Consider the following 15,554-nt stretch of genomic DNA (forward strand, 5'->3'; position numbering starts at 1 on the left):
TAGCGCTTTTATAGATCATAAAAAAAGTAAAAAGTAATGAAATAAATTCATTTGTATTTTTTTGTGGTATTATTATACGTTCGACAAAAATATAAAAAGAAATCTTGAGGCCTTTCTCCAGTAACTTCATCGATTCGATACCTGATTAAACAACTTTCGCTCGATAGAAAAAATCGCGAACATGGTTCCAAAAAGCATCATTAAAAGTGTAATTAGTTTTGCATTGTTTCGAAATGAACGTAATTTTATTTTTGATCGAACTAATCGATTACTTTTTTTTGTTAACAGTTTAATTTTTTTTTATTTTTTTTATTAAAAAAAGGTAAGCATTTGACCGCAATCTCACCTGATGGTAAGTGCCGATGCAGTCAATCATTGACAATGATACTCGCGATAAGATTGGTTATCATTACAAGTATGTAGGTAAGTACTAAGATCGAAAGAAAATGAAATTGTACTTACGTTTTTTAGGGTTCCGTACCTCAAAAGGAAAAAACGGAACCCTTATAGGATCACTCGTGCGTCTGTCTACTGGACCAATTAAGTTCAAATTTGGTACACGTAAGTTTACGACCCAAAGACAGACATGTACCTAACGTAAACAAATGAATTTTAAACGGGGGATGGGGGCCACTTTTGGGGGTAATCATTCATTCATTCATAACTTTCATTAGGGCACATTGGGACACAAATACAACAATTCAAGTTTCAAAAACTGATATATTTTCATATTGAACATTTCAGCACCTTACTTATGGATAATTTTAATTGCGGATCACACATCTACATACAATTAATAATATATGGAAATTTCGCTTACGAAATGTCGTTTTTCGAGACTTTAGAAAAAATACCACATTTTTTTGCAAAGTACAAAAAAGTACTGTCATCATTACTTATCTTCATGAGCTCATTTTCCATATATCATAACAGTTTCATCTACTTTAGCGTAAGTACTTTTTATATTTTTAACGATACATTCTATCAAAAAATTTACAATAAAAATGTAATTTTCGCTTCAAAATCCATTTAAATATTTCTTTCAAGTTTAAAGGCACTATTATGGAAGTTAGAACTATAAATAAAACAATATTTCAAAAGGGACTTAAAATATTCTTCCCATATACAATGCGTATATAAAAAAAACAAGCGCCATTTGGACCCTTTAAAAATATTGGTTGAATATAAAAATCTAATAAATAAAAAAACATGCACCCACTTACGATTCTTCTACGTATTTTACTAATATAGTATTTATTCTTAATTATAGGAACACAAACTTGTCTGAGCGTCATTCATAAGTTTTTTTAGTATTTAAAGAATGGTAAAGGCACATTGTTTTTAAATTTTATGAACTATTTTAAATATAAAACAATATCAAAGATAGATATAACACCGTAATAGATGGATACAGTCTAAGGAAAAAACGTGCCTCGAAAATCACGAAAATTTGATTTTTGATCAGATGGACTCCACTACCTTTGGCCTACTCTCGTATAGATGGCGTTGACGGTTATTATTTAATTTGTATTTAATTGTTTAAAAAGAATATGGGTCAAAATAATATAAAAATAATTAATGCAAATATTGTAAATAAAAAAAACCACATTTATCCACATATAAATACATTTTTTATATTTTTATTTTTTATTTTAATCGTGTGTCGATAGATGGCAGTGAATTTATTGTGACTACAAAATTTACTATGACAGTACCGCTCTATCCTATTATATCCTCTTTGACAATATGAATAAAAATCTAGATGTCATAACGTTCAAAGCTACATAGAGTTAGACCAAGATAAGTCTGCAACGATTTTGATAGCACACGCCGTTATTTTAAAGTTTTTAAACGTCAAACTTCTATTAAATTATGACGTATATATATATAACACTTGCACTGCGTGTGCTATCAAAATCGTTGCTGACTTATCTTGGTTTAACTCTAAGTTATTAAATAAAACATACGTAAACACATTATACACTAAACATTTCCTATCTCTATCGCACGCGCATAATTATATTGCTGTCGACCTCGTAGTGTCATTGACCACCGGCATTATTAGAGGGACAGTAGGTAATATATAATAACTACGCGCGTGCCACAGAGATAGAAAATGGCGGGTCAATGTAAATAGTTAGTTAGTGCTCGGCGTCCTTACTGGTCTCAAAAAAATTTATGTTCCCATAAATTCAAAGTAACATTTTATAAAATATCTATTCTATGTCAAGCAATATGTAAAATTGTTACTTTTACTTAAATTAAAAGGCAGTTTCATAAGATTTGTTGGATTTACATCATATTTTAAAACATTTCAAAGCATATTTGCGCTTTGCTTTTTTTTAATATTCGACATGGTGGCTAAAAAATACGCGAACATATTAAAACAACTTAAGAATTAGTGTCAGATATTTCGTGATTTATTAATTTGTATAGCTTCAACATAATTATAAAAACATAATTTCCATTTGTACTATTCACATTTCAATACAGAATCATTCAAATACTACATATTTTCAAAAACTACGCAAGTAGATATAGTCGAAACATGTATAAAATTTGAATGTACTGACGATACAATAAAACAATTCAACATTTAAATATTCATTCATGGATATTCAATAAATATTTTAATTCAAAACAAGCAAAATCCATTCGATCATTAAATACTGTATTGGTTCAGCAATAAGATGGGTTAGTTCATTTCTAAACGAAAATTGCACCAACCAAAATAAGAAAGTATGGATGGTATAGAAAGGATGCCAATCTCTTATGGCAGAATTGTTGCAAAAGTGACCGCTTTCAGCTTTAAATAATAGTTCCTAATCCCTCCGGTGGCGCTAGTTAGGGGCTGGGACAAGTACCAACAAATAACCCGACCAAATTACGTAGGTTGTTTTTGGTAGTATCTCGGTGTATGGTGGCGCCGCCTAATTACTGTTTTTTGATGGACACTTTTCATACATAGAGATTTGGCTCCTTTATATAGTCTCCATGTAAGAAAGTGTTGCGAAAGTGTTGCCATATAAAAAAGTAAGTACAGTTAAAATAATTATAACTTAAAAACTATTTTGTTAAATTTCAAATGCTATTAAATCGATACTATAACTACATTCTACAGTTGTCGATTGCCCCTTGTTAAGGCCTCTACACACCTTGCAACCAATCGTATGCGATTTTAGATAATTGCCGACACACATAACTGCAACGAATTCATTCGATCGATCAATGGGCCGGAATGTAACGCAAATAGGTGTATTCCCATTTGTTCCCACCGGGCACAGATGAGAATAGGCGCTGCATACAAATCATTCCCAGATGTCCCCGCCTCATGTATGGCGGCAGTCACGTGGAACGGGGACAAACGGGGATACACACGCAAATCGCATGCAAATATCGGTGAAGTGTGTAGAGGCCCTTACTCGTGTATGTGAACCCAGAGTGAGAGCTGTGTTAGTATTTTTTTTCTTTATTTGACGCAATGCAAGGTTGCCAGTCATAAAGCAGTGTTGCTAGCGACGACCTCAATTTTACAATAGTCTGGCAAATCATTTTCATCAGTACAGGCGCGGCGCGAAAGTTCAAAATGGTGCACGGCAGGTTTAACCCCTACCTACATTATTTGCTGCCTTTTTCTAGTGACGAAATTAGATGGCTAGGCAAACAGGGCAATAAATCAATGATTTAGCTCAAATTGTCATGATTTTATATCTCTACGTGTTTATCGATGTTATCAATTGCAATATGTTTAGACGTTAGTTCGTAAAAGTAAACAAATTAGACTCCATCTCAGCTAACTGTGCAGACTGACAGAAAGTTTACATTTATGATGACATTTCGACACTTTTTCTTTGTTAATGTCATGCAGAGTTAGCTTGGTCCTATTCTAATGCGCGATAGACACAATTTGACGTCCCACGGGTTCATTTGTCCATAATTGTAAAATTAAAAATCGCGTTTTAAACACACTAAATAAATTTTTACGTTCCACGGATAAAGGTACTTTATGACGGTTGGCGCTTACGACGCCTAGCAGCGTATTTGAATAGGAGCGTCGTGAATAACAGCGTAAGCGCCTGCCGCCATAAGGCACCTTTTCCGTGAAACGTCACATTTTATTTAGTGTATTAAAAACGCGATTTTTAATTTTACAATTATGGACAAATGAAATACCTCCGGTATTTTAGTAGAGACACATTTGGTTTGTCCATAATTTCAGAGACTATTGTAATCTGAGGTATAGTCTGTCTTCTCAAATGATTTTTACGCCTAAGACGGTAATTTGTTAAACAAAAGCCATTGTTCCTTTTGTGCGAGAGGTCGGCCATTGTGTCTGACAATGGCACGCGCCGTAGCACGCGCTCACTCAATGGCACACAATGGCGGACCGCTCACACAAAAGGAACAATGGCTTTTGTTTAACAGATTACCGTCTTAGGCGTAAAAATCATTTGAGAAGATGCAGACTATAGTATGCTTAATATTGTCTTCGGTTACCGCGATAGTTACTCATGAAATAAAACTATGAAAACGGATTATATCGCGTATATTGAATTTATAATTCATCCCGACGTTTCGAACTCTTTACAGCGTTCGTGGTCAACGGGTGACTGAGGAAAAATTACAAAATGCAAAAATACCCACATACTAAAAAAAATAATGAACAATCATAGACTACAAACTTTAAGGCTGGTTGTACATGCAAAATCGGTTCATAAGGCTAGTTATACACTATAATTATTTTTCAAGTAAAGATATATATTATATACTCAGTCACCCGTTGACCACGAACGCTGTAAAGAGTTCGAAACGTCGGGATGAATTATAAATTCAATATACGCGATATAATCCGTTTTCATAGTTTTATTTTATAGTATGCTTGTTATTGAGGTCGGCCGCGACGTCTATTTCTTTAGTAGAGCCTCCTCCTCTGGGTTTTCCTTCTGGTTGGAGGTCGCGGGGCTGGCCGGTGAGGGCTCCTGAAAATAAATCATAAATCTACATTTGCATTCGGGAAAACAAAACTAGGCTAAACAGATTAGGCTAAAATGGCCTAGTGGTAGGTGCCCAGGTAGGCAGGTAGCAAAGTGACGTCAGCGACGTCATAATGATGTAATAATAACGTCATAAAGACGTCGCTGACGTCATTATGACGTCTAAATGCTGTTAGGGTGTAGCTGGGTTTAAAGTAGACGTTAAATGTGTAATTAATACAGTAGTAGAGCTTTTCAGTCGAGTACCGTGTTTAGACCACGAAGCTTGCTGAGTGGCATAATAAAGGTATGAGATTGAAAAGCTTGATTATATCACTATTTGCATTCACATTTTCTACTATAAAATCTAAATAATTAAAGAAAATTAGGTAAGTATCTCAGTAGTACAAAAGACATCAACGCGTGGATAATATATGAATAGGTATTACTAATAAAATAGTCGCGCGTTAGTGTCTTTTCCACTGGACCGCGGCGCCACTTGATTGGTCAAATTCATGATAGTTGACTAAACCGTTTCGAAATGAATATTATAGTTAAGTTAGGCTACATGAAAAGTACCCAATTAAAGTTTGGTACACGAAATCTTAATTTAACCATTACGTCGAAGAGTAGAAAAATAGTTTTATTATACAAACCAAGGTCCATTAATATCTTGTCTTAGGCACTTCCAAAGACTGCAGCGTGCACAAAAATACATTTATATAAGAACGATATGTACATTCATACCCTTGGATTTTAACCTAGTAGACGCACATATATTTACAGTCAAGTGCATAAATATATATATATATATATATATATATATATATATATATACTGGGTGTTTTCTGTAACAGGAGCATTAAATTAAACTGTAGGCTGTAGTCCTCAAACTGACCAACATTTGTTCAGCAACTTTTAAAAATAACTTGTGTTTTGATTTTTATTACACTTTAAAGTTTATTCTAAGAATTCTGTATTGCAAAATTTGTTGTTTAAAGGGTGACAAGCAACGTCAAACACACAGATGGCAGCGACATTGAAAATAATATTTAATTAGTACGAATAAGATATAATCTAAAAATTTCATAATTTTAAAAAGTTGCTGAACAAATGTTGGTCAGTTTGAGGCGTACAGCCTCCAGTTTAATTTATTGCTCCTGTTACAAGAAACACCCGGTATATTCCCAAAGTTTCAAAAATATGTGTACGCTCTTACACCTTAGACAATAAAGTCGTGTGCACATATTTGTGAGCCATTTGTCCGGATCGATATTTTTGCCTTCGACTGTACCTAAGTATATCAGATCAGTTTTTTTTATATATTTATCATATGCCGTAATCGTACCTGAGGTTGCGCGTCCGTTTCCCTGAGAGACTCGGTTCTGCCCTCGTCACGAAGTAACTGCAAAAACAACATTATTATGTTCAGCTTTTTTTGTCAAAGTCCGGAAAGAGAATCCCTTTTTTATTTCTGTGTGACTTAGTAATTTACCTAATAAAACTAGTTAATTGTAATATAAAACTTTATGGAGTTGACCATTTGCATTGAATAACGTCAGAACGTCACATTGGGATTGAAGGAAGCTGCAACGTTAGTTAGACCAAAGATAGATATAACTCCGTAATAGATGGATACAGGAAGTCTAAGGAAAAAACGTGCCTCAAAAATCCCTAAAATTTGATTCTCGATCAGATGGCGCCACTAGTTTTGGCCTACTATCGTATAGAGGGCGTTGACGGTTTCGTTTGTTATTTAAAATTTTTAACGCATATCAGTGAAAGAACATGGGTCAAAATCATAAAGATAATTAATGCAAATAAAAAACATCATTTATCCATATACAAATACATTTTATCGTATTTTTATAAATCTTCATTTTTAGTTTTAAAGTATGTCGATAAATGGCAGTGAATTTACTGTGGTTACAAAATTTACAATGACAGTACCGCTCTAGTATAAGTTACTCTATGGTTAGACCAAGTCTGCAACGATTTTGTAGCACACGCAGTGCAAGTGTTATTTTAAACGTTATACTTCTATGAAATTATGACGAATAAATAACACTTGTACTGCGTGTGCTATCAAAATCATTGAAGACCTATATTCCTTAAGAAACCATCATGTTACAAAAAAAGATGTGCTTCAGCGGGATAGCCTATGCGGAACATTGATGTGTGGCAGCGATACTCAACTTTTTAGGTGACCCACCAGGCAAGACAAAACCGTCTTTGTGGCTCTCATAAATAAGGTTGAGTATGGTTGAGCATGCAACAATAATTTCAACCAAGGACAAATCATACCTTGTCAACTTCTGGCTCTATCTGTTCGTTGGTGTTGCCCTTCGTGAGCGCACCTTTCTCCATCAGAGTAGCGCGCTTCGCCGCCAGGTACATAGAACTGGAAATTTTTAAATAAAATTTATTGGTAAATTTAAATGCCGCCAGCATCCTTGGTACAATGCCTCAAGGGCCTATTTTAGATTTAAGCTAGTTATTAATTTCGTTTACGTAGTACCACTGTATATATCTTGTATGTAAATAAAGAAAATTCTGAATTGTGTTATTTAAAAGTAGAAACACAGCTTCGCAAATTGACTTAGGTTGAATTTGAACCAATATCTCAAGCTTTCGCGAATAATAACATTTTTACACCTTCACCTGGTTTTGGTACCAACTGTCTGAGTTGTAAAAGTAACGATTACGGTTAATTATCTGGTTTCAATTTTACTGTATCGATATTGTATCGCGGCTGTAACGAGAATGTATCGCGAATTCGCGATAGATAGTGACGCATCATACAGTCCATGTTCAGATTCTGGAGAGAACCCAGCGAGGGTTATTGGGTCTCAACACTGTTGTAATGGAGTACTACTCACCGTTTGATGGTCAGATAGTAAACATCAGCTATAGCTCGGACCGAGTAGTCAGGAACGAATGTGTGCCGCAACATGCTGTCCATGTTCAGGTTCTGGAGAGAACCCAGCGAGGGTTATTGGGTCTCAACACTGTTGTAGTGGAGTATTACTCACCGTTTGATGGTCAGATAGTAAACATCAGCTATAGCTCGGACCGAGTAGTCAGGAACGAACGTGTGCCGCAACATGCTGTCCATGTTCAGGTTCCGGAGAGAACCCAGCGAGGGTTATTGGGTCTCAACACTGTTGTAGTGGAGTATTACTCACCGTTTGATGGTCAGATAGTAAACATCAGCTATAGCTCGGACCGAGTAGTCAGGAACGAACGTGTGCCGCAACATGCTGTCCATGTTCAGGTTCCGGAGAGAACCCAGCGAGGGTTATTGGGTCTCAACACTGTTGTAGTGGAGTATTACTCACCGTTTGATGGTCAGATAGTAAACATCAGCTATAGCTCGGACCGAGTAGTCAGGAACGAATGTGTGCCGCAACATGCTGTCCATGTTCAGGTTCTGGAGAGAACCCAGCGAGGGTTATTGGGTCTCAACACTGTTGTAGTGGAGTATTACTCACCGTTTGATGGTCAGATAGTAAACATCAGCTATAGCTCGGACCGAGTAGTCAGGAACGAACGTGTGCCGCAACATGCTGTCCATGTTCAGGTTCTGGAGAGAACCTAGTGCCGACGGGGATTGGGGCTCAGCTGAAAAAAGATAAAACATTCAGGTAACCACAGAACATTTGAATCGCCAGAATGACCGCTCGTGACATGGCCACTCAGACCTTGCTAAGTTTTCCTGTGGCATCTTTATGGCATTTCAATGGGATATGTATGCATTGTTACTGCCAAGTCCTTGCAATTACCGTGACCGGAGTCCACTATATGTCCAATTTTGTTAAATGTTTTGAGAGGTGGCTCCTTTCTTGTAAATGGATAAAGATTGTACCTATATAATCCGTGTCACAAAAATGAATCGATCGACATCGTAGTAGGGTAAAAAATACAGCACCTACATTTGTAAATAAAACAAAAAATCGCGCAGCCGGTAGGATTCGAACCTACGCTCCCAGAGGGAATCTGATTTCGAGTCAAACGCCTTAACCACTCGGCCACGACTGCTAATACCAAAGATAGATATAACTCCGTAATAGATGGATACAGTCTAAGGAAAAAACGTGCCTCGAAAATCAAGAAAATTTGATTCTCGTTCAGAGGGCGCTACTAGTTTTGGCCTACAGTCGTATAGATGGCGTTGACGGTTTCGTTTGTTATTTAACAATTTTAACGCATATCAGTGAAAGAACATGGGTCAAAATCATAAAAATAATTAATGCAAATAAAAAAATCATTTATCTATATTTAAATACATTCTATCGTATTTTATAAATCTTCATTTTTAGTTTTAATGCGTGTCGACAGATGGCAGTGAATTTACTGGGGTTACAAAATTTACTATGACAGTACCGCTCTAGTTATAAGTTACTCTATGGCTAATACCGTATAGAGCGAATTTCTGTATTATAGACAGATTACAACCGATTTAAAGTCGGCAGACGTATGATGGACGAAATTATCGACATGATAAGTAGCGCAATAATGAGTATTTTTCTTTATCAATCGCTTGGTATTAAAAGTGACGATTATGAAATGTAGGTAACTACTAACTGGTGTATAAAATTTCAAATTCCTTTCTCAAGTAAGGCAGGCCCTGTTGCCAGCATCTGACCCAAGTATATAAAGAGCCCAGTTACCAAAAATTTGGTTCTTGACAAACGTCACATTCCAAAACGGACCTTATTTACGACAGCGAACAGTTTATTTTGACTCACCGACACCAATGTTCTGCGTAAGGGCCTGGATACCGAAGTATGTGAAGGGTCCAGCTTCGAACACGAGGTTTTCGCGTCCCACCGTCACCTCCACGCGGCCCTCCAGGATCAACACGAAGTAGTCCACCTGGAAACAGAGGCAAGATTAAACTGTACAATGTGTTTGGACAGCGATGGTAGAGCCGGTAACCACGTTACGAAGAATTCTATCGACAAATCACCTGCCAGTGCCACGTATTTTTTAATTGCACCATACATATAAAGCCTGACCAGGAATATATGATCACGCGCCATGTTGCGGAATTTTGATGAAACTAATTTTTTCATACTATACTGAACTGTCACCCTATACATGAGAATGAACAGCGCCCTATTGACAATGATCATATATTACTGGTCAGGCTTTACATATAAATAAAAAGGTAAAATTGCTTTTTCACCTCAGCAGCTCGAACAAGCCTACTTTCGTCACTCCCTGGACATTTTAACTTTTAATACACGAGAGCAAAGTGATTTTACATCTCGTGTTTTTGAGTCCCTCGCTACGCTCAAGATTCTAACTTAGAATCAATCGCTTCACTCGTCACTCTTTCGCTTTCTCGGGACTCAAAATCAACACTCGCAAGAAAAACCAACTTTCCTCTCTTGTTGCACAAATAACTATTTAAACGAGCTTGTTCCCGTTCACTCATGAGAGAACAGTAGCAAACCGCTGCATAAAAGAAAAAATACGTTTTGTTTAACAGATTAAAGGGTTTAACAGATTAAGCCCAAAAACACCGGCGCCGGCCTAGCGTTGCTCGTATCCAGTCAAATCGTTTCTAATTAAAAAGTATGCCTTCAACTGGTCACTGTGATTTAATTCCAACGGGAACAAATCAAATTATTTTATGATGTATTTTTTGATTTGTGTTTTTAAGTAGTCACACTATATAAATATAAATTACCCCGCCACCGGCCGGCCTGGTGGTCTAGTGGTCAAGACGTTAGCCGCGTAAACTGAAGACGCGGGTTCAATTCCCGCCTCGGCCACCGGTGGACTTTTTAGAGTCTGGCTAATGAAAGTTGAACCTGAAAAAACGCGGCAATTTCAAAAAATCTGCAACAGGCGGCTTATTTATTACAAGGATTGCATAACTTTTATACTTTTTATAATTTTCATATTCTAGAAATCATAAAAACCATAAAAATTATGCAATCCTTGTAATCAAAGAGCCGCCTGCTAAAGATTTTTTGAAATTGCCGCATTTTTTCAGGTTCAACTTTTATTAGCCAGACTCTATAACGATTTGATTGTTACGGCATTGCTAGGTGGCAGATAATGATGAGTTTACTGCATTCTTAACGCGAACGAACTACACTTAAAGGAACATTTTATGAACATACCGGTCTACCCTCTTGGAAGACGTAGGCCTTCGGGTCGGTCCTGTCCTCGTCTCCTCGCAACTTGATGTGCTTCACCACATCCTGCTTCAGCAGCCTTCTGAGCACCGTTTCCGATATCATCACTGGACGGAATGGATCCACGCCTGGAAAGTTTAAGAGCGATATTACATTCCGGCGTTGAGCGAGTTTAGGTATTTTACGCGCTGCGGCGGGCTGTGCGAGCTCAGTATGCCGATCCCTTCTACCACGTTTTCCCTCTCACTCGCACTACAATGATGGATTAAACAATCTTGATCCTCCGTGAAGCATATTGAAAACAATTATAACGACACTAACTTAAAATCCTAATTATTGTTATTTGGTACGAAAATACTAAATCCAGTGCAAATGTACTTACTTTTGTATTATAAAAGAATTATTTTATACTAGAAAGAAATTATACTCGCTTGTTTATGTTTCGTCATTACATTTGGTACAGAGTACAGGGTAACCGTACAGCTTGGGACAATGTCACTTGGTGCTAAATTATATCCCAAAAAGATAATATTCACTGAAAATGACAAAAACTGTCAATCTGTCAAATTTGACTGATATGTCAAACAACACTAAACTATGTCACTTAGTACCAAACTAACAAAACATGTTAATTTTCACTAAAAATGACAAAAACTGTCAAACTGTCAATTTTGACAGTTTTGACAGATGTGTCAAACTAACCAATTGCATTACGCACCAATTGCATTAAAGTTAAGTTAGTACACTGTAGAAGTCACTCATGAGTGTTTCGTTAGACTTTGACAAGATTTTATTTGGCCTTCGCCATGTTGATTTTCAATGGTAGGTACTAATGTATTTTACTGGCTAGGAGACTTTGATAACAATGATAACATACGTTGAAAGTCATCGAATGTTGCCGATCTAAACAAGAAGCAAAGATTTTGCAACGATTTTACCCATAGACATATACAAGTAGTTATAGACGCGCCACCGAGCGACCGGGGGTAAGAGAAAGAATATTCATATAATATTTGGGCAGCATAGGATTTTTTCTCTTTCACTCTTATAAATTTCGGTATATCGCCATCGCCTCCTACCTATGATGCCACCCGGTCGGTGATAAGGACAAAGCATGGCATTATTTTCTCTTTCCTCTTATAGGAATCGCAATAAGACTATCTTTCTCTATCAAAGAGTGTCAAGCCCTTGATTTTACCACAAACATGACAAAATAAGCTTGTCAAAGATGCAAGAATTTTTTTTTTATACAAAAAACATTTAAGTCAATAACAAGAAAATGAATTGCGTAGCATTCCAATAAATAATGATAAAATAATGTTTTTAAATTAGTTGTTGACATGATCGTTACTGACATTTTATTTGACTATAAGGTGACGACCCAAGGGGTAAAAACGGGACCCTATTACTAAGACTCCGCTGGCCGTCTGTCTGTCACCAAGCTGTATCTCTTGAACCGTGGTAGCTATACAGTTGAAGTTTTCTGTTGCCGCTACAACAACAAATACTAAAAAGTACGGAACCCTCGGTGGGCGAGTCCGACTCGCACTTGTCCGGTTTTGTCATATGTAAGCTCCTTGTAGCGACATCATCTCAGGGCCTGTAAGTAGTAGTAGTAGTAAATCACTTTATTGTACAAAAAAGTTCGTAAGTTCGTTTTATCGGGGCATTTTCTAAAAGCAAGTGTGTCGACTTTACGTAAAAGGGGGCTACCCCCTTTACGAGGCCGTTGGCGAGGGGCTGCTTCGCCCACGCCTAGCTACACCACTGAAGGTACCAAGGATACAAGGTACTCACTGGTGGAGAGGAACTGGAAGGTAGCCAGAACCAGCTGGGGAGACACGTGGACGCGGTGCGGCTGGTGGCCTGCGAAGGCAGCCAGGTCTTGGAAGCGGTTCAGCGGGCGCGCGAGACGCTTCTTGGTACGGTTGTCAGCTGGAAAGTAAATAGAATAATGTTAGAAACAAAGAAACCACAACTTTATAAATAAACCGTTGATTGTGAATTATTTTGGTCTCAACGGAAGATCAGCGCTGGAAATCGCCAGTAACACGCTGAGACGAGGCCATTTCGTGGCACTTTAAGAAACGTTTTTTCTTATGTGGAAATTGTCTCGTTTGTGTTTAAGATTGGACACTTAATACGACACGACTACTTCTTTAAAACTATCCTGGAGGGGCGGATAGGAAGCAAGCGGGGTAGAGGAAAACCCAGACGCAGCTTTTTAGATCAAGTGAAAGAAAAAGTAGGGGTCGTGTCGTATCAAAAAGTCAAAGAGCTGGCGCAGGATAGGGAAAGCTGGAAGATACTCCACCGACAAGAGAATACCTAATTAATGATGATGATGATGATGATGTGTTTAAGAATTTAAAAACATATTTCTATTCTATTCTATTTCTATTTTAATTTAATTTCTGTCGAAAATCGTCACCCGGCCTCAGCGACAGATATAATGTAGACATCCTTAGCTAGCTTAGCGGACAGATGCGTCAAACAGCGAATGTGTCTACCGAAAACCTGTCCGCAGACATGTTTTCATTGCCCCTTAATAAATCCACCTTATTTAGTCTATTCACTACTCTTCTACGCATGAGGGAAGAAGATACTTACTGATGACGTCACTCTCATCGACGATTTCCGCTTGGATCATCTCCTCTATAACGTCTTCAAGCGTCACCAGACCGACGGTCTGGTAAACCGGGTCGCCGTCACCGGAGCGGTCGATGCGTTGGACGAACGCCATATGACCCTTGTGACCTGGGGAATAAGGGTTACGTTAGGTACGGAAATAGACCTTATAGGTACAGTAAAACAGAGGGTTTCGTCAAATGAGAATCATAGAAAAAGCTTATTCGTTTGGAATGGTCATCCGAGTATACTTTTACTATTCGATTGGTGTCTAATTGTTTAAAACTTTGGCCACAGCCTTTACCGGTGCGGTACGGTGCCTAAGATAACGTTCGGATGTATAGGGTGTCCTTAGCCATTGGACAAAGCCGAAATATACATATGCATTAGGGTATTTAGAACCAGTATACAAAGTATCATAACAACCGGTGTAGCGGTTTCGAAGAACAAATTACAATTTGAATTTAAATTATTTGTGGATAACATTATTTGAGGACTTTCGTCATACCTGAATAAAAATCTGGCACACAGCTCAAACCTCGCATTTTAAAAATCTATAAAAACCCAGCTTTAATCCGAGATTGATCACGTCATAAATTAGATAAACTATATAAAAATTACGCTATCGTCTGGCGATATGCCAGACAATCCGGCCGTCTGTGTACCATCGTCCATGTTAACTTGGGATTATCACCTTACTGTGCAGACAATAAGGGTCAGTTAAGGTTGGTATTAGTTTTATTGACATGTGGCATGCAGACAGTGATGGACGTTAATCGATTGAAGTTGAGGCGTTGTTTACTACTTATATCCATACATATTTAGTATAGTAGTTATAGACATGAAACCGAGCGACCAGGGGTAAGAGAAAGACATATTCATGTATTGACAGGTTAAATGTATGGCAGCATAATCCTTTTTCTCTTCCACTCTTATAAATTTCGGTATTTCGCCATCGCCTCCTACCTATGCTGCCATAACCCGACCATGAAAAAAAAACCCGGTCGGTGATAAGGACAAAGCATGGCACTATTTTCTCTTTCCTCTTATAGGAATCGCAATAAGACTATCTTTCTCTATCAACGAGTGTCAGGCCCTTGACTTAAAACAGTTTCGTTCGCGAATCGAGTCACTTTTTGGTGCGGCGGTTTTTTAAACAGCATGGGTACGGTGACCGATGTCATCTCCATATTACTTATTCCATATAATTTATAACCTCGAAACGCAAAATCTCGCAAAGTAGTACTGAAATGACATATGTCAGCGTACCCATGCTGTTTGCAAAATACTAAATACTTAATTGCCCGGTGGATTTTACGGGTGAAATTTTCAATTTACGATAACTAAGATATTCATTTAAATTGTATAAAATGCTCAACTAAAGTATTTAATTTGATAATGATTAATACTGTATTCGTGTAAATAGCTTTGCAAATACCACATTATATGTGATCTTTGTTTAGAAGTTAATAATGGGTATAGTATGTTATTCTTATTGTTATATACCATCGCGGACTTTTTTGTAGACCAATAAAAGAGAGACAATCCCACCATACATTCTGTTGTTATATCAAACGGATTAGGCGACGTTTCCGTTTAAAACTCCTAGACAACGTTATTTTTTCCGACATCATTAGCAAACATCGTCATATTACAACCAATTTACAAAAAAACCTTAACAAATTATACACCTAAACCTTCCTCAAGAATTACTCTATTGATAGGTGAAAACCGCATGAAAATCCGTTCAGTAGTTTTTGAGTTTATCGCGAACATACATACACACAAACAGACACGGCGGCGG

At 37.3% G+C, this 15,554-nt stretch overlaps 2 protein-coding genes and 1 non-coding gene across 3 annotated transcripts in view; all 3 read right to left on the reverse strand.

Annotated features, from left to right (window-relative positions):
• LOC134752415 (probable lysine-specific demethylase 4B) overlaps window positions 1-15,554 on the reverse strand; it is a 122,889-nt gene that overhangs the window by 18,262 nt on the left and 89,073 nt on the right. The window lies entirely within an intron of this gene.
• The window catches only part of LOC134752198 (unextended protein-like), a 59,578-nt gene continuing 44,724 nt past the window's right edge, over window positions 701-15,554 (reverse strand). Inside the window, exons 8-15 of the mRNA XM_063687812.1 lie at window positions 13,733-13,879; window positions 12,920-13,057; window positions 11,108-11,250; window positions 9,722-9,848; window positions 8,465-8,594; window positions 7,278-7,374; window positions 6,322-6,378; window positions 701-4,979 (exon numbers count right to left, since the gene is read on the reverse strand). Coding sequence (XP_063543882.1) covers window positions 4,905-4,979; window positions 6,322-6,378; window positions 7,278-7,374; window positions 8,465-8,594; window positions 9,722-9,848; window positions 11,108-11,250; window positions 12,920-13,057; window positions 13,733-13,879 — 914 coding nt within the window. The 3' untranslated portion in view covers window positions 701-4,904. The remainder of the gene's footprint in view (window positions 4,980-6,321; window positions 6,379-7,277; window positions 7,375-8,464; window positions 8,595-9,721; window positions 9,849-11,107; window positions 11,251-12,919; window positions 13,058-13,732; window positions 13,880-15,554) is intronic.
• On the reverse strand, window positions 8,930-9,011 carry Trnas-cga (transfer RNA serine (anticodon CGA)). Its single transcript has one exon. It is a non-coding gene; the product is annotated as a tRNA-Ser (tRNA).

The sequence above is a fragment of the Cydia strobilella genome, chromosome 24, assembly GCF_947568885.1.
Source record: "Cydia strobilella chromosome 24, ilCydStro3.1, whole genome shotgun sequence".
Lineage (NCBI taxonomy): Eukaryota > Metazoa > Arthropoda > Insecta > Lepidoptera > Tortricidae > Cydia > Cydia strobilella.